The sequence below is a fragment of the Phalangium opilio genome, unplaced genomic scaffold, assembly GCF_054372755.1.
Source record: "Phalangium opilio isolate 3A_F unplaced genomic scaffold, DU_Popi_V2 ptg000031l_1, whole genome shotgun sequence".
NCBI lineage: Eukaryota > Metazoa > Arthropoda > Arachnida > Opiliones > Phalangiidae > Phalangium > Phalangium opilio.
The window spans coordinates 1302972-1321645 of NW_028324158.1; the positions used below are offsets into that span (position 1 = coordinate 1302972).

An 18674-nucleotide genomic window follows, 5' to 3' on the forward strand; every position below is an offset into this window, starting at 1 on the left:
TACCTTGAAATGTGAAAATTAAGTTTTGTCATACAACACCTTGAAAGTAAAATTTTGTCATTTTCTAATATTTTACGAATGTACAATCAAAAATTTATTTTGTAAGAGTCTTAAATTAGGTTTTCTAAATTTTCCTTTATTGCAAAAATATCTTAATTCGAAGAAAAACGTTCGTAACCATTCCGAAAAATCATAAATTAACCCACACTCGTATTTTGCGGTTTTTTCAGGGTTATCCGCTTGGTAGAATCCATGGAAGTGAGTTGAACAGCAACGTTTGTAGTCAAAGAACTTACAGCTAGTTGGTTTATTTTAAATGCAGTTGCACATTGCAGAAGGGAAATGTTGCCCGAATTAGGGGTTTTACATCATTACTTCGAAAGCTTTGGGAGCTCTGGTAATGCCAAAAAATTACTATTGCAATGAATTTTATTTAATTGAAAATCTATTCGATAGGAATTCTCATTCGGATCCATTTTTTGGATGGTATTCGATTGGCCACTATTCAAAACTATTTTGATCCTATTCTAACTGCGGGTTTAGTGCTCTCGATGCTATTCTTCACGATACTTATTCTAATCGATTCAATCAATTCCTCGTAGAAACCTTTTTCACACTATTCTCATTCGATACTAACCTTTTCACGCTGATAACACGCACCGGTATACTTGATGTTACGTTTTACTCAATTTTAGAAATAATATTTATTCGAAATTGAGCACGAACCACAAATAAAATCGGTGATGTGTACACAAAGTCACAAACACAGATTCACTGGCAGTAAACATTTTTTTCACGAATTTGCGGTTGACTCGCCCAAAATTTATTTTCGATCATCATACCACATTTTCAGAATAGGTTTGTCAATGTGTCTTTAGAAATTCAAAGTTTTTCCATTTTTTTCCAATATTAAAAGTTCGAATAACAGTATTTGTGGTATACTCTTACAGTAATCAATTCAGAGCACACTGCGGTTTAGTGGTCGGCATTTGGATAGGATAATATCTGTTTGTTTTATCTTTATTCATAATTTGAAATTATCCACGGGAAGTCTATGATTAATGCAATGTAATCACGAATAATTATCTGATTATTATTCATGAATAACTGATTAACCAAAATTTTGTGGATTATCTTGTCCAAACGCCGACCACTACTGCGGTTAAAGACCCAGCTTCCTAATTCTTTATTACTGTTATTATCACTGCTTTCCATAGTACGTATAAAGCTTGGCCATATTAACCAAAGAGCCAAACTGCGCTTAATTAATTTCCTATTTTCAGTTTTCACTAACCTTGACAGAATAGGCGACTACTTCAAATTTTATTAATGAGTTTAATTTCGATTCAAGATCTATTTTACTTTCACTATCAGCATTATTTTATGAGATCTTAGACATTTACTAGAAAAATAAAATTGGCAGCATTTTTGTTGTTAGTGAGATGGATCAATTACTTTACTTCGAGATTTAATTCACCTCTCCCCATAACATCTAAAGGCCTTTTCAGACGATACAACGTTTTGACACATTTAGATGAGTCAACTTGAGTTGAGTAAACTAGTTTGGACGTGTGAACAGAAGTAGGACCAAATTAATCACCAAATTAAAATTCGATCACTAACAAATTTTTCATGACTTATCTTTTTGACCCATCTAGTTGAGTTAAAAGTTGTTTTGTTTAAAAAGGCCTTAAGTATAAACATGGCAATGAGCATTTTTATAATGATCCGTAACTTTGTTAGTTTTTAATATTAAGGTTTAACCAAGAATTTATTTACTATAAGAATGCGTAAGTCACTTGATTTTACGCTTCTACTCTTACGCCGGTGTTAGTGGACAAGTAAGCCCCACCCCTTTCATGTCCGTCATCGCTCTGCGTTTTCCTATTGGATCCCGTGGGGATAGGTCATGCTGACGCGATTGACCTATTCCGAATAGAGAAAAAAAACCTCGAGCAAAGTAAACAGAAAATAGAGGCTGCCAGCGGTGCTGAAACGGTACGCGAATGGTTTTTAAATGCCATTAACAAGTTAGTTAAAGGTTTTGAACCTAACTTAGTGGATTTTGAATACGCGTCTCTACGTGAAAATTGTTCGTTCTATTATTGTTTCTAAATCGAATCAAGTGTACTATACTTATGATTTCGTGAGTTCCAAACACCAAACCAAGGCTTAACGAAAAGGTAAAAGAGATGGATGGTGGAAAACATAGAATAAGATAAAATATTAAGTCCCGCCTTGGTTTCTAGCCTCCACCCACCCATGAGGGGGGATTGTCGACTATCACGCGCGCACCGGACGCCTTTTTAGGCCTTCTTATAGTAAATTCCTTCTTGGTTTAACCATGTCGTGAAATCCAAATAAAGAACACTGTGATCATATTTAAAATAGAATTATAATCAGATTAAAATCCACATTGCGGTTAATAAGAAATCAAATCTAAATAAATGAAACCTCCCAATATCGATGGTTATAAATTTCAATACGATACGTTGCTTTGTATTCTTTTAGTGAAATTTCTCATTTTCAAATAAACTTATCTAATAATCATCAAAGACCAAAAGTATATAAGAAAAAGAAAACAGGCAGTGTGGCTTTCAGAGAGTTCTTTCAGGCGCATCCGCTTTGAAGGGGGTAAACATTATCGAAATAACCTCCAGCCTCATTGCGAGACTAAAATCCCCACCTTTTTTTGTTCGTGACGTATTACGTTAGAGTGTGGCGACACCGTTACCATAGATTCTCGTTTGGTTTAACCAAAGAACAAACTTAACGGCTTATATTAATTCTAAAAGACTCGCGCTCCAAAAAAGCATGTTAGGTGCTGGCAGGTCAAAATATCTGTTAGGTCAAAAACGGATTTATGTACTAAGAACGTCGGATCGTAGCTTTAGCCTCTAGTTCCATCCTCGCATACTTTATTGAGAAACTTCGTCTGCTTATATTTTGACTCCACCCACAAATTATCTATAGTATATACAGCATTTGTTGGTAGCCGGGAGTGTGGCGCACTCCTGTAAGCCAAGCTTCAAGGATGCAAAGTTTGAGGGAATGCGACACATGTCGGCGATCCTACCCTATAGGTGCCGACTGTCCCGTGTCCGCCGGAGGTGACTTATCCCAATTCCACCTTCCGTCACCTCCTAAGTAAACCTCATTTCCTTCCCTGTTTACACACATACGACCTAGCGGCCCCCGTCGGTGTTGGGCCGAGTAGGGTCTCACGCTCACTTCTTCCTGGTGCTCAAGGCCTCACGGCTAAGCACTAGTGTACGTTGGTGGAAAAAAAAGCATTTGTGGGTGGAGTCAAAATATAAGCAGACGAAGTTTCTCAATAAAGTATGGGTAGTGAATTTGCTACGATCAACGTTCTTCTTACATAAATCCGTTTTTGGTTAGGTTCTTTGCGTTTTATTTCTATGCGCTTTTGGTAAAACTATATTCTGCTTGCACCACAAGGCTTTCAGGCAAATTCCAATCAATCATTTAGTTGTATTAGTTTCAGTTTTACCCGCATGTTAGAGCTACGATAAACTTAGAACACTGTAGGTGAAATTCCAATACGCACTATAAAATATTCTTACCAATAGAGCTGGCGAAAATTTCATTCCTCGCAGACTTGGCGTTGCCGTGTTTGTAGTGAAAATTTCAAAAGTACTCAATCCGAGTGGAAATAACTAGAAAGAGATAAAACGTTGGAGGCTTTTTAATATTATTTGAAAAACGACAGTAGGAGAAATCGTACTTCCAAGTTACTTATCATAGCAAACTTGCTAGCACTGTCAAGCGCGGGTTCCTTCATATTTCGAAAGAAACTCATACTCTTTAAATGTACTACCCCGGCTTCACTTCAATACCCATTCGAGTTGAACAAATATGATATAAGCTCCCCTTGTCAATCAATGCTACTCTATTCCGCTTCTCGAGTTCTGAAGCATGAATAAAAATCAATCATATTTTAACTCCCTCTTCCAACCCTCGATAACTCAACGTGATAAAATACTATAGTTTAAACTTACAGTAGAGCGCATATAGTTTTAATATAAAATACATAGTAACTGTGCTCTATCTTTGGTAATATTTCACGGTGAAATAAGTCTATATATACTTTTATCGAAAAGGGAAACGGTTTGAAGAGTCTATATGAGGTTTTCCCTACTCTGGAAATAAAATTTACAGTGGGGACACGCGAGATTCCTTGGAGAAGGTTTCTTTTTTTAGAATAAAAATTCTATATTTGAGCGAGAGGGTTGAGCTTTTTTGGGGCCGGACACCTATCCTGGGAAATATTGTGGTTATACGTGATTCTGTGCAAGAGCACTCCATAAAATAATGAAAGCTAAGGTGCATGAATGCCCTATGTTTAACCAGAGGTTTAACCTCATTTGAAAGAATGTAGGATTCATCAGGTGTGCTTGAGTATAGCAATTATAAACTGTAGTACTTAGGGCTTAAAACGTTTAGACGCCTATGTCTCACCACAGAAACGAAACTTATAGCTATGTCTTTTTGTGAAAAATAGAAATTGAAAGTTTGAAAAACATTATTTTTGTGGTATCTTTGGGTCTTAGTTTGACTTGGCCTGTTGGTGGTGGTGGTGGTGGAGGCGGCGTCGTGAAAGAGAACTGCCTTTGACAGTATAAAATTTTTCAATCGTCATTGAAGGGAGAGTGAATGGGAGAGAATTGTGGTGAGGTGATATTTTTCGTTCGTCTACTTAAAAGGAAGGAAATTATGATACTTATAGGTTAAGCCATATATCCTTCCTTAAAAATTCATCTTACCCGTCGACAATAAGAGTTTCACGCTCCCCTATTTTAACATTCAAAGAAATCGAGGGAAATTTTGAAACCAAAAGCAAGTATTTACTGACGTTCTTTTTAGAATGGTCTTAAGGCCCGGGATATTACAATTATTGGGTGTTTTACCGAATTCTTTCTCTTTCAAACTCTTCTGACCATAAGTTAATGTTAGAAATTTATAAGAAGCGATAAGTGTGCATCGGTATAAGTCTATGTTGTAAACTCATTGAGGGGATAATCACTAAACTATACGGGTAATAATTCTATCACCGTTTAGGGTAGGGCATCGAGGGGCTATTCACTCTGATTTTATGCACGGTAAAGTATTTAAGCATTGTAAAAGATAGCGCTATTCACTCATAAGGGTAAGGTATAGAGTTTTTGTTTTTAAAAGGAGATAATTTAATATGTCAGTATGACAATATGATGATGATAAGGTATAGAGGGGTTATCCATTCATTAGGGTAGGGTATAGAGGGGCTATTCACTCGTACGATGTGGCTACTATTACGAGCCCTTGGGTCGCCTTGTTTATCTCAAAATCGGTTTCCTTGAATATAATTTTGAAAGTATGCCATGCATTTAAATGCACTTCTTAGAAAAAAACTAAACAAAAATTTATACAAAGAGCTGGAATATAATTAAATACAAACGTTTACATTTATGACAATAGTTATTACACGAAAAAGTTATTTATATGGAGTTCTGTATTATTAGTTGTAAGAAGTTGAAATAATTCTACACAAGATGTTTTTTGTGCGAGGTGTATTAAAAGCGGAATTGAAATACTTGGTCGCAGTCTTAAATCTAGATACCTCAAAAATTATCGTAAATGCCATCGATTATATAAGTAGATGGTTCAAAGTTAACTCGAATATTGAAGTAGCAGCCCGTTTTCAGAGAGATACAAAAGATTAAAGAAAAATCATCTGAGTCAAGCGTTTTTTCAATAATATCTCTGTCGTAGGATCTCAATTTTAAAACCCATTTATATTCGAAGATACCACCGAAATCTATCGTTTAAAATACAACGCGGAAAATGCTTACAAATCGAGATCTACAGGAGATTGAGAAAAGATGTTGAAAAGAAATGAAAGAAGTGAATTAAATGGGAAGAAGTTGAATTTTAAATAAATTCTGCAGATTCTATGAATTATTCCGATACCTGTTTTTCAGTTTCTAGGATGCACGGATATACACAATTGTCATATGGTATTTAGAGATTACAGTGGCTTCGACAACCATGGAAAACCAATCTTGGGTCAGAAAATAAAAGTAATTGAAAGACCTTTTCTACTGGACCCTATGCTTTTGGTGAAGGTGACGACAGAGGGATATAAATTTCCATTGGACCACTAGTTCTTATTGACGGATTTGTTCAAGAGAACAGTGTAAGTTGAAACTCTTAAAATTTACCGTAATATTTACAGTCAAATTACTGGCAGCTACCATGAAATTAACGGAATGTTGCAAATGAAATTTAGGGTTACATTATCCCCAAAATGAACAGTTATCATGCTGTTAATTTGTTTTTTTATTATATTTAATTTCAGTGGGTCTGCTAAATTTGAATCCACCGAAAATGTAACATTTTTTATTCGATGACGAGCGAAGACTAAAATGTTTTTCACCCGTAATATTCACATTTCAGAAACTTTAGGTTTTCAATGACCCCATAATAACAAATGTTATTCATCCGCAAAGTTCGCGTTTGTGTAACATTTGAGATCGAAAATCACTTAGTGCAACTTTTGCTATTTATTGATTAGCCATTACAGGCGTTATAAACAAGTACAATGATAGAAAGTTCTAATCACAACTTGTCTGGTGTATGCTGTATACACAACCTCAAACATATTTTTAGATTACCAGCGTGATTGCTAACTTTTGAACATAGTTAGAGCTGAATTGTATCTAGCCGAACATAGTGTGAATTTGCAGCAGAGAATGGAAGCTATCGCCCGATCAGTTCAAATAACTAAGGTGATTACGTTGCGTTCATGATCCCTGGTTCTTTAAAAGGACCTACAGTATTTATTTATATATGCTTTTAACTTTCGACTCACTCTGAACCATTAAGCCTTTTGAGGAGAGCTTAATAGAGGACACGAAGCAACGCTTAATTTCATCGTATTCCTCTTAGCTCGAGCATTAGGTGTCTTTACCTTTCTATCCAATCTAAACTGACAAGAAATCAATGGAATGAACCAAATAAGTAATAACTTTCCTTTTGTCTAACCAGGAATAGACTTAATTTTAGAAGTAGGAATGGAGAACAGAGTAATGTGGGTACGCGTCAAAGTCCCGAACCCCCTTCCACGGGACGGAGGGGTATGAAAGAAGAGGCGGGTCTTGGCGACAGAGGTAAATAGAAATTACGCACTTTTTCGCCGTCCCCGTCAGCAACGTCATCAAAGCGAAGTTTAAAGTGAGCCCATAAGATAATTTAAAATTTTCGTTACGTATTGGAGGGAGGGGCTCTATACTGGGCTATGAGTCGGACTGAAGTAAATACTAACCGTTCTCCCTTTCTACCTCCAAAATTAAATCTATCCCTGATCTAACGATGTAGAGATCTGCGTTTAGACTATATATATTAATGTAGTAAAGCAAAATTAAGTTAATAACAGCTCATCTGAAAAATTAATATCAGTAGATGTTCTAGGCATAACAAAATGGAACAAAGCTTCATAGCTAAACAATTCCTAAAGGTATCGAAATGCTGATTAATATTTTGCATATTTTCATTTCATATTTTGAAAACACCTACGTTAAACTTCTCAAATGAAACGAAATAAATTGAAAAATCTCAAAATCCGACAAAATCACGGAAAAATCTCAAAAATCCGAAAAATTTCAGATTAACACTAATTTGGCTGTCGTTTTTACGGGAAAAGGTTAGATGTTCATGTGATATTTAATTTTTACAGTTACAGTAATTTTTTAGAGTGAAATTCGGCTGACTTATTACGTTAGTACTTAGTACTCATATTCTGATTTTGCAAAAAAAAAAAACGTCTAATACATTTGAAGGAATTTATTCTTGAAATGTGTTTATCATGTATTTGAATACCTTTACGAAAGCGTACGATATAAATGTATGCATGTACTTGAGAAAATGAAGCTTAAAAGCCTAACAAACTCTAAACGAACGGTAGACAATATCCTTAACGGGGTAAGTAAGGAGAGAGGCTTGTAATATATTGTGTGGCAAAAGCAACGGCAGCGCAAAGTTGCTAGCAACCCTAGATTCGTGTTAGTCCCATTTTCACTAAGTGCCAGACCTTGTATTTATAAATACGCGGCTAACAGCTTTTTGGTACAGAAAAACGCTTCCAGCATTTAAAGCTATCGAATATATATATTTATACACCTACTAATGTACATGTAGGATACACCTTTCTCTTTTCACTTAATATTTTCTTTCATGCGGGCTTGACACACAATTGCAATATTATTTATCGCTCATAACATCTCGTAGAAAAAATTCCTACTACGCACTTGCGCTTATCTCTCTGGTCCCTTCACTCCCAATGATTTCTTTTATGGATGTTAGAAATAGTCATGTTGACGAAGCATGCCTTAAATATTAATGCAAACTACTTTTCGGTGCTGCCATAATTCTATTAAAAAAATAATAAAGCATTTAAAAATGTCACAGTGAAACCTTGGCATAAAAATTGGTAAAAAATCCGGATTTACTAATTGGAGAAGCACAGACAGAATAATAATTTGTATTATTCCCTATAGTGCGCCTGCACGGTTATAGTTTCTAAGCAAACAAGAAGTCACGCAGAAGCTGTGACTCTTTCACTTCTCGTGTTTTTAGTAAAAGTAAAACTGTTTTGCGAGGCTATCTCTGTCTAGGAGCTAAAAGCTAGACCTGCTACCTTTTAATTGAATGCAAATTCATTATTTTTAAAAATCCTATTAAAATTTTAAAATGTGTAAAATCTAAACGGTTTACATACTGATCTTAATCTTTAATCTATGCAAAATATTACGGTTCAACTTAAATGTCTAGTTCTTAATGTGAAAGGTTAAGTGTTGATCTTTATAAGGCCCATCAAATGCGCTGATTTAAATTGTAAAATTTTGTTTTTGACGAAAAAAGCCTGAAGGAAATCAGATAATTCACAGGATGTTTTTTTTTACTCAAGGTTATAATGCAATTGGGTCCCTTAAAGTCAGTGAAGAAAATGCGTGGTACTTGGAAGATGACCTGAGGCGGATAATGGGTAGTTGACCCCTATATGGTAGGATCACCGCCATGTGTCGTATTCCCTTAAACGTGACTTAAAGGAGTGCGCCACACTCCCAACTAAAGCGGATAAATTTGCGTTAAATTGTGAAAAAAAAAATCATCAGCAAGCTTGGTCTTGCGTTACTTGTTTCGTAAATTAAATTGGTATACAATTATTTTATATCTTGAATCAGCAGAAAACGTAATAATACAATATAATACATGTGTGTTATTTATCCCTTCCAATATACATAAAGCGGATTCAACGGTTTGAATTCAAAATCAAGCACCTAACGAGGAGTAGTACCATTTCCACTGGCAGGAAAACCGTAGTGGAAAGCTCAGCCCAAATTGGAACGCAATATATTGTTATTCGAATGTATGGTGGACAGTGGTTGCTGGTTTGTGATTACGAACACTCCTTGACCCAATTGTCGCGCTTTAAACTCGGATGCGTGTTGCCTTTAGCCACTCGATGATGATGGCAGCGCTTATATTAACCGAAATATCCTATCTCTTTGTATGGCACTGTCGAAATATATTAGTTTGGTTACAGCAGTGGGATGTACGAGTAGGCTTACGAATTACCTTTTCAAGTATACAGGGTGTTTTTGAAAGGTCCATCACAAATTAAGGAGCGTGATTATTGGACCAAACTGAGTGAAACGTATCAAAGAACATGGGGTCTACAACATTTAGTTTCGGAGATATGGCCCCCCAAACATTTGCCCCAAAAACTAAAAAATATCCCAAAATGTGGAGTAAGGGTTATTGCCATTACCCAACTTGTTTCGAAGTCATAGAGAATTTCAATAGCCTTGAATTTGAGAAACACTAATGTAACTTTAGATAGCAGAAGGGTATAAATGGGTAGAAGTACGCGTACGGCGGTAATGTTAAACTAATACCAAGTGTCATAGTGTTTTAACATTTCTCAGCACCCAGTAAAATGGTTGCGATTGAAGGTTGAGTTTGTTCATTACGTTAGTGTTTGATGTGTCACAGAGAAAACGCCATGATACGATCCCAATGTAAATGTATTTTTTATTAGTTCTTCATTCTTAATCTGTAACAAATAACTACTACAAGAATTGTTCAAAGTGTTCACCACCCGCGTTAAGGCAAACTTGAACACGCCTTACAAACGATTCCCTAACACGTTGCAAAATGCCTGGAGTATCGCGAATAGTTTGACAGGCATTAACGATTCGTCGACGAAGCTCTTCCACATCAGGTACTTCACTCTGATAAACTATGTCCTTCAAGTGGCCCCAAAGGTAGAAATCGCACGGGTTAAGGTCGGGTGATCGAGCAGGCCATTTCACGGGTCCACCTCGACCTATCCACCGAAAAGAGAACGTCGCGTTAAGGTGAGCTCGGACAGCGAGACTGAAATGTGGTGGTGCACCGTCATGCATGAACTACATTCTGCGCACCAAACCTAAGGGCACGTCGTCAAGTAATTCCGGTAAAACGTCTTGTAAGAATTGTAGGTACGCCTCACCGTTTAACCTGGGCTGTAGAAAATAAGATCCAATTAAATTGTCACCTACAATACCGCACCACACGTTTAAACTAAATTGTACTTGGTGAGATTTAACGAGCGTTGCGTGAGGGTTTCTTTGGGACCATTGATGCTTATTATGCAGGTTAATAATACCATCTTGCGAAAAATTAGCTTCGTCTGTGACTAACAGACTACGCGGGAAATCAATGGCGTTTATCAATGCGTCGTGGGTAGTCCGCGGAATTCAAACCTTGAACCTTTTGAAAATGGTAAGAATGAAACTGGTGACTTTTGAGGATTTTCCACACGAGCACGTGACCAACGCCTAATCGCTTACTCACCTGGCGGGTACTTGCTTCTGGTTCGTCCTCGAAAATAGTAAGGACTTCGTCTTCTACGGCCTCTGGGACTTCTTGCCCTCTAGGTTGAGGTCCACCATTTTACTGGGTGCTGAGAAATCTTAAAACACTATGACACTTGGCATTAGCTTTACATTACCGCCGTACGCGTACTTCTACCCATTTATACCCTTCTGCTATCTAAAGTTACAGTAGTGTTTCTCAAATTCAAGGCTATTGAAATTGTCTATGACTTCGAAACAAGTTGGGTAATGGCAATAACCCTTACTCCACATTTTGGGATATTTTCTCGTTTTTGGGGCAAATGTTTGGGGGGCCATATCTCCGAAACTAAATGTTGTAGACCCCATGTTCTTTGGTACTTTCCGCTCAGTTTGGTCCCATAAACACGCCCCTTAATTTGTGATGGACTTTTCAGAAACACCCTGTATAAATGAAGTTAAGGTTTCTCGAAGGTGCTATGTATCTTTGAGGAATGAAAGTGGACTTTGGATCCACGCAACATTCAACTGTCGAAACGATTCCCTGAAAGCCAGTGGAAGCTTCCATTTTATTAATTATTACCCAGAGGGCAGAAGGCAGATGACTCAGTTCGCACGGCCAATCATACGTATCTGATCTTTATCGCACGTGATGAATAACAAAATTAATCCAATCTTTCATAAAACTAGCTCATCTTGTTTCAGGAGTAAGATCGTTTTCAAATAAAGGTCATAATGATGTTCAAGGCCGCTTTAGCCAGAACTTTATTTCTCCAACTTTTTGCTCAGGGTTTTATTCTGCATTCTAAAATTCATCTGGTAAAAGGCTTACAGCCCAAATCAAGGATTGCATGGCCTTAAATGTACGAATTCCAATCAATTTGTACAGGAGATGAAATCTTATTAATCATAAATTAATAAACCATGCCAAATTTTACATTTGCTTCACATGGGACTTAAGGAAGGGTTTTAAACAGTGGTAATGATAACACGCTAGAAGTCAAAATTGACCTGGTTAACCAGTATAAGCACGAATACATAAAGCTAATAGGAATCATTGTGTATTTCGAATAGAGTATAGATATAAAGATCTGTTAGATGCATCTCGTATTTTTTTGGAAATTTGCAAAGGCCAGTCGCGAACTTTTAAAACCTGATGGCAACACAGTTGTGACGTCACAAGCCAATAAGACGGCGAAGCTGTGGCTACTTTATTTTTCGTTTTAGATCTTTGATTTTCAAAAAAAGTAACTTGTTCACATTTACAGGTATCTAAAAATATCAGAAAACAACGCAAGGTATTATAGTTTAAAATATTAAGTATTGAAGAACTAAAAACCAATAATTCAAAACTAGTTCAAAATATCCCTTAAACCTACAAATACCTGGTGATTAATAATCATAGTAAACCAACGAATAAGGAAAAAGATTTCTTAAAAAGTGCTAATTTTGAAAGTGCAATAAGTTATATGTAATGCTTAGACGCCACCCACTTTCATACTTCTGATATTTGCAGTCAGCTTCTGTTTGAATGGAAAAAAGTAGGCCTAATGACCATGATGTTTCAAGAAATTTTAAAATTCCGGAATAAAAATGTCTGAATAAATTCAAATTATGAGAATTCGAAGGTTTTCTCCCATTAAATATTCTGTATATTGCAATTCTGACAAAACAAGCATTTTAAAATTCCAAAACGCATCGAAGAACAGCCATATTTTTAAATCAAGCTTAAACTGTGTAACCTAATAAAAAATTGTGACTTGACATCTTAGAATCGGTAATATAAATTTTTCCAATAGGCATTCAAATCCCTTTCGAAATTGGGAGTCTTGAAAAAAAAAAATGGAAAGTATTCAAGATTTTCTGCAACGAAACAATTTTATAAAAATATACATACACAATTTTCTAACCGTCTTTTGTGTCATAGAGAAAGTAACCTAAGGAACTTCTACCGCGAACACAGAAAACTCCGAAAAACTTCCATAGAAAAAAATACAACAAAAACTTCGTTTTAAGACGCGTCTCCAGGGGTCACGCTATAACTGTAGAAAGGGTATGACTACGGGCAAAACTGCTTATTTTTGCAAGTGATCTTTGTCCTATGTCTAGCCAAGAATCGATTAATTTTTAGCCTCACGAGCCTATCTCATTTTTATAATAGAACAACTCTTTTTAAGTAGTCTACGCTGTATGTTATATTTGTGAACTATATTTTTCTTCGTTAGGCTTGATATTTCGCCGAGGCTTTGAACTCAATACTTTTCATTTTTGGGGTTAATATTGGCTCGCCAGAATCATTACGTTAACATTATTCTTAAACACAATGAAAGATAAACCGTCGTATAAGGCTATGGAATTTTCACAGACAATGTAATAAGCACTATGAGATTGTAATAATCACAATTGACCCTATAAATTAGATCATAGGTGAGTTCTAGCTTCGTAAGGTTTGGAATCAACTAGGTTTCGATCCATTCAATTAAAATACGATGAATGTGGACATCTGGAAGCACATGAATAGGACGCGAATCACTAATATTGTCCTTTAAGGACAAAGACAAAAATCAGAAGATGGTGGTGAAGAATACCTAGAGATGGACTTAAAAATGGGAAAATTTGATACGGCCCGTTTTTGACATTAAAAAGCGAAGCAAACTTAGACAGGCTTTTTGGTGGCATGTGTAACTGGATTTTGCTTAATTTGCAATTTAAAATTTGATTTAAATTTAACAAGGTAATCGAGCTTAAAGAGCTGCAAAGAAAGACGCTGAAAATAACATAACAAATTGGTGACTCCTACGAATACCGAGGGTATGTAAAACCTCCGACAACTCAGAGGAAATGCACATTGTCCGCTCCTACGTAATGGCAGTATCAGCAGGGTTAAAGCAGAGGCAGAAAAAGGCCGCGACTCAATCTCGGAAGTGAGCGTGGACTGCTCCGCTGTACTTGTACTCGTTCTTCTGCACTGCCGTGTTTATTCATTGGCGTGCTCTTGCACAAAGATAATCTGATCCCGTCCCCAATCTATGACCTTTGACCAACGCACGGTACCCCAAACCCCTTACCACATCGGACAAACACAGAACAGGGTGGGACCAGGATTCCCAACGACGGGTGGTGTTAAAACGGCCCCCAATGTCACTCAATTTAGTTTGATACGCGCAGCCTTTCTTTATGGATCTCTCAAGCAATAGTCGACTATGATCCCGAATTTTCAAGCATTACGGCTTCTCCGCCATATGCGTTGGAGGCACTTGAACCAAGTACTCACGAATGTCCCTTCTACTAAGAACACATCGCTTGCTGTTATCGCACGAAGGTATCTTCCAATATTGCATGGAAGATAACATAATTACGGCCGTAATGCGTAGGACGATACGTAGAAAGATCACGATCACTCTGCCGCCTTACCAAGTCGTCAGCATCAAATGCCAATTCTGGTATTTCTGTCGAGACATCTACATGGTGGTACCATAAATTAAGGCTGTCGCGATAACATTCAAAATCTCAACTTCGGCTCTTCACCTAGCGAAAGGAGGCAAGCTCGCCAAACTGTCAGTTATCAGCCTTGACAAGGGAGACAGGACATAGTTCGACGGACTCTCAACCACGGAACCGAGACAGTCATTACCAGAAAGACATAATCTCCACTAATGCAAACCCCTACAACAATGAAATTTAGTCTGCCTCCAATAAGATGTATGAATTTTTTTAACAAAACGATCTTGAGTATTTGATAATGAAATAGTTCATTCGCTTTCCTTTAAAAACGTTTCACTTTCTTCAATGCATAGTAATTAACGTACAACAAACACTGAAAACAGTTCTTAAAAACGTGTAATTGAAGCACGTTATAGTAGATCTCCCAATTACATACTCCAAGGACAATATTCTTTAATTTCTGATGATGTAAGTATTAAACCACGGCTTTGCCATACTTTTTCCTCATAATTCCCAAGACGCTGTCTCGAAATGACGGGGATCTACGCCTCTCTACTGTCTCTCCTCTTTGTTCCATTTTTTTCAGTGTCCCACGTAAGCGACTATGGTTTGTCACCAGGATATTCGGACGTCACCTTGACGTCCGTTGGGACCTTTCAACTGTTGCTTGTTGCCTAGTCCCAGAGCAAGGAAATGTTCTCATAATAGAGCCATTCCATTGTAGGACCGAAGGCCTACGTAAAAGCCGATATGTTTCCGGCAGATTATGGGAAAACGTGAATTCCCTCTGATATTCGTAGTACGTGGTTCTTTGGATTGGGACAAAACTATTTTCGGTTTCTACGATGTATGCATCTTCAACTGACAAACTGCCATGTAATGGTTTTGAAACTAACTGATTATCCTCGTATTGTAATCAAATTGTAGTGAATGTTAAACCAAAACGTAGATAATTTTTATAAAATAACGAAGAAAACTGCTCGTATAACAAAAATAACATTTTATTTAAAAATGACGACTAGTTTCGCCAACTCATTCGCGGGAATTATCCGTGTCATCAACTGGCGGTCCTCATCAAATCACAAAAGCGCTCGTGTTTCGGCTTTCTTTAAATATTTTTTCATTAAATTTTATGTTATATTACAATAAATCTATTTAAGCTAAGATAGGGTTGGAGTTTTTCCTCTTTAATATTTCAATGGACTCTATAACTGCTAATTTAAAATAATTGTCTCTTTTGCTAATAATTTTTAATTGAGGCCCATGGTTAGTGTTGGCAATGTGTTCAGCCAAGAATTTATTTACTATAAGAATGCCTAAGTCACTTGATTTTACGCTTCTACTCTTACGCCGGTGTTAGTGGACAAGTAAGCCCCACCCCTTTCATGTCCGTCATCGCTCTGCGCTTTCCTATTGGATCCCGTGGGGATAGGTCATACAGACGCGATTGACCTATTCCGAATAGAGAAAAAACCTCGAGCAAAGTAAACAGAAAATAGAGGCTGCCAGCGGTGCTGAAACGGTACGCGAATGGTTTTTAATTGCCATTAACAAGTTAGTTAAAGGTTTTGAACCTAACTTAATGGATTTTGAATACGTGTCTCTACGTGAAAATCGTTCGTTCTATAATTGTTTCTAAATCGAATCAAGTGTACTATACTTATGATTTCGTGAGTTCCAAACACCAAACCAAGGCTTACCGAAAAGGTAAAAGAGATGGATGGTGGAAAACATAGAGTAAGATAAAATATTAAGTCCCGCTTTTTTTTCTAGCCTCCACCCACCCATGAGGGGGGATTGTCGACCATCACGCGCGCACCGGACGCCTTTTTAGGCCTTCTTATAGTAAATTCCTTCTTGGTTCAGCTAAGGCTGATACTGTGCCTCTATTGTTTTTTTCTTTAAATACAGATTCCCATTCGACCGAAAAATACTGACAGAAATAACACAGCAGACAGTAGAACTTCCACCGGCACCCGACGGTAGATCGTTCACACTACGACCAAATTTTGAGTTTAGCAGTAGATATTTTTCGGTTACGTGACAGATGGGAGAGTTTCAGGAGGGCGCAAACTGAAAAAGCATGTATCTTTCTTCTGGGCATTGTTTCCAAAAAGGCCTAATCAACTACTTGTAACAGTTAACAAGAAATAAATGGCCACTAAGTATCAATACCGCGTACGAATGCACGCTTGAAAGGTATGGCGTCATTAGTACGATTAATTTCTCTGGTTAAGAATCCAGCGTAACGCCGAACACGATCGAAAAATTAGAAAACAAGTTACGCCTGGCCAAACGGATATTTCATCGGGCTCGACGTAAACCTTATTAGATCGAACCCATTTCTGCCGCGATTCCGTCGCGTTTTCGGTCGAGATATAAAGGACAGCATAGTTAAAATAAGAAGTTTCCAAGTTCTTCCATTTGTGATTCATCGCACTCTTCGTTTCGGTTTCCAAACCAAGCACAAACTGCTTGTAACGTGTAATTTTCCATTTGATGGCGATGTCGGCTAAGGACCAATAAAACAACGATTTTAAAAGCTAGACTTCCAGAATACACCTAAAAATAAATTCATTCAAAATTTACAACGGCCATACGAGTTTCTAAACCGGGCTTTCACGAATGAGGGGTGATCTTATTGGTTCGCTTAGAAATGCGCAGAGGCAGAATTTTAGTGTCAGAATGTTTTCAGCCAATGAAAAAATGTCGCCTTTGAGTTTGTATTTCTGTTCACTAGATGGAGCTTGCTTCATTTTCAATTTGCCCCTTAACGGGCGTATATATATGGCCAGCTTGTTTATTTTATTTTTAGGTCTATTCCGAATAATGCGTTGACTTAAAAATATGGTATACGACGAGAACGGAGAAACACTCCCTAGGCACTTTTGAAATTTATCCTTCTTTACGAGTTAATAAATATCTAGTACACTGTGTGCATTTTTGGTTACTACATGCATAATCTGTACCGAGACTTTGTTTGTGGAAACAGCTTATTTTATGTTTCGGAACCATGCTGACCTTAAAAATTGCTATGGATCTTTACTTGAATCAGCACTTAGATATCTTATGAAAATTGTAAGAATACATTTGCCAGACGAGTGTAAGCACAAATCCGAACTTTTTCACTATTGGAATAGGCTTTGGCTTTCCGTGTAAGATGTGCATGCATTTACTAAACTCTTACAGTAACACGTGTCTTGATTTAAAAACGGTTTGGACCAGATCTGGTCTTCTTTGAAGACGCGCTTTTCGTAAATCTCGATGATGAGAAAATGCATTATTAAAACCGTTTCATATTGATACATTTATTGTAAGTATGAATTCCTTATGCGGAGAGACCATTTTGAAGAAAATTAAATTGGATAAATTTTTGTGTATCTTCGGCTAGTGTTTTCAGTTAAAAGCTACTTGTTCTGAAATTAACAATCTGTAACAATTTAACTAATGAGTATCGAATACAATTATTTCACGTTATTGGTTTATAAAATTTTATTGCAAAATCTAACAAAAAGCCTCGCAAAGTTTGAAAAATGCAATTTTTGCATAACGTAATTGAGATCTTAAATCCCTAAGTTACATTTAGATCTTAGAAATAAAAACTACCTAATCTTCACAAAAAAAGAGGGGAAAAATTACATTTGGTCGGCTCTTTAGTTCTTTTAAAACTTGAAAAAAGTAATTCTCAATCTTCCGCTAGCTAGACGAGAATAATACTCTTAATTAATACAGAAAAACAAAAGTAGAAGGGCTTAAGCAACGGGCTTTGATAGTTCTTTTTTCAATTCTCAATTCTTAATTCTTCTCGGAGTAGATTTTTGCTTTAATTGCTCACTGACGTGTACGACGGCCGTGTAATGGAGGTCCGATCTAACCAGGCATTCGTTAATAGGCTAAAAATGAGCCGTAACATACGATAGGTATATTATTCTAACGGGTAAAGCTGTTTCTATCCTCGGAAAAATATCCCTTTCATCTCTGGATACTGCCAAATGCTCAAAAAGGGCATAGTTTTTCATTTGAAACGATTCGTGTCATCTCTTGGGGTTTCTTCTACGAGCTGAAACGTTTAGTTAATGAACAAGTAGCATGTAGCGAAACCTTTAGAGGATGGTTTTCGATTGGAATTATCTCATAAACTAAGCCCTATCAGCAAAAGTGAGCTTCAATATCAAATGACAATGCAAAAGGTCTAGTATTTTCCTAAACACACATTAAGTGCTAGTGGTATTTTTGACGCATGGTCGTCTACGCCGTATATGGTAAATTGAATCAAAAATTGCAGTTTTAAAATATGTAATAACATAACTCTTATACATAGTACTTTCGTCCTTGTTT

General features: G+C 36.8%; 2 protein-coding genes across 5 annotated transcripts in view; one reads left to right on the plus strand and one right to left on the minus strand.

Annotated features, from left to right (window-relative positions):
* LOC149687029 (uncharacterized) overlaps positions 1-18674 on the minus strand; it is a 219674-nt gene that overhangs the window by 155864 nt on the left and 45136 nt on the right. For both annotated transcript variants that reach the window (XM_089869548.1, XM_089869546.1), the window contains exon 2: positions 3585-3677. The gene's annotated coding sequence lies outside the window, so the exon portion shown is untranslated. The remainder of the gene's footprint in view (positions 1-3584; positions 3678-18674) is intronic.
* LOC149687031 (uncharacterized) lies at positions 3674-17780 on the plus strand. Of its 3 annotated transcripts, none has more exons than XM_089869549.1 (9): positions 3674-5172; positions 5240-6193; positions 6356-6785; positions 6883-9210; positions 9303-9610; positions 11367-14214; positions 14267-14363; positions 14425-14594; positions 14690-17780. In XM_089869549.1, exons 6-8 carry the CDS (start codon positions 14096-14098, stop codon positions 14575-14577), a joined length of 369 nt encoding a protein of 122 aa, XP_089725675.1. In that variant the 5' UTR covers positions 3674-5172; positions 5240-6193; positions 6356-6785; positions 6883-9210; positions 9303-9610; positions 11367-14095; the 3' UTR covers positions 14578-14594; positions 14690-17780. The 3 variants fall into 3 exon arrangements, 1 of the variants encoding a protein (XP_089725675.1); XR_016383603.1 differs by having other exon boundaries at positions 3675-5172; positions 14279-14363; positions 14425-14804; positions 14923-17780; XR_016383604.1 differs by having other exon boundaries at positions 3688-5172; positions 14279-14360; positions 14425-14804; positions 14923-17780.

Excerpts from the sequence above, each read along its gene's own strand:
- LOC149687031 (XM_089869549.1), top strand. The coding sequence starts at position 14,096 with ATGATCCCGAATTTTCAAGCATTACGGCTTCTCCGCCATATGCGTTGG. Across the intron at positions 14,215-14,266 it reads CTTGCTGTTATCGCACGAAG|GACGATACGTAGAAAGATCA; the intron begins GTATCTTCCAAT and ends CGTAATGCGTAG. Across the intron at positions 14,364-14,424 it reads GTCGAGACATCTACATGGTG|CGAAAGGAGGCAAGCTCGCC; the intron begins GTACCATAAATT and ends CTCTTCACCTAG.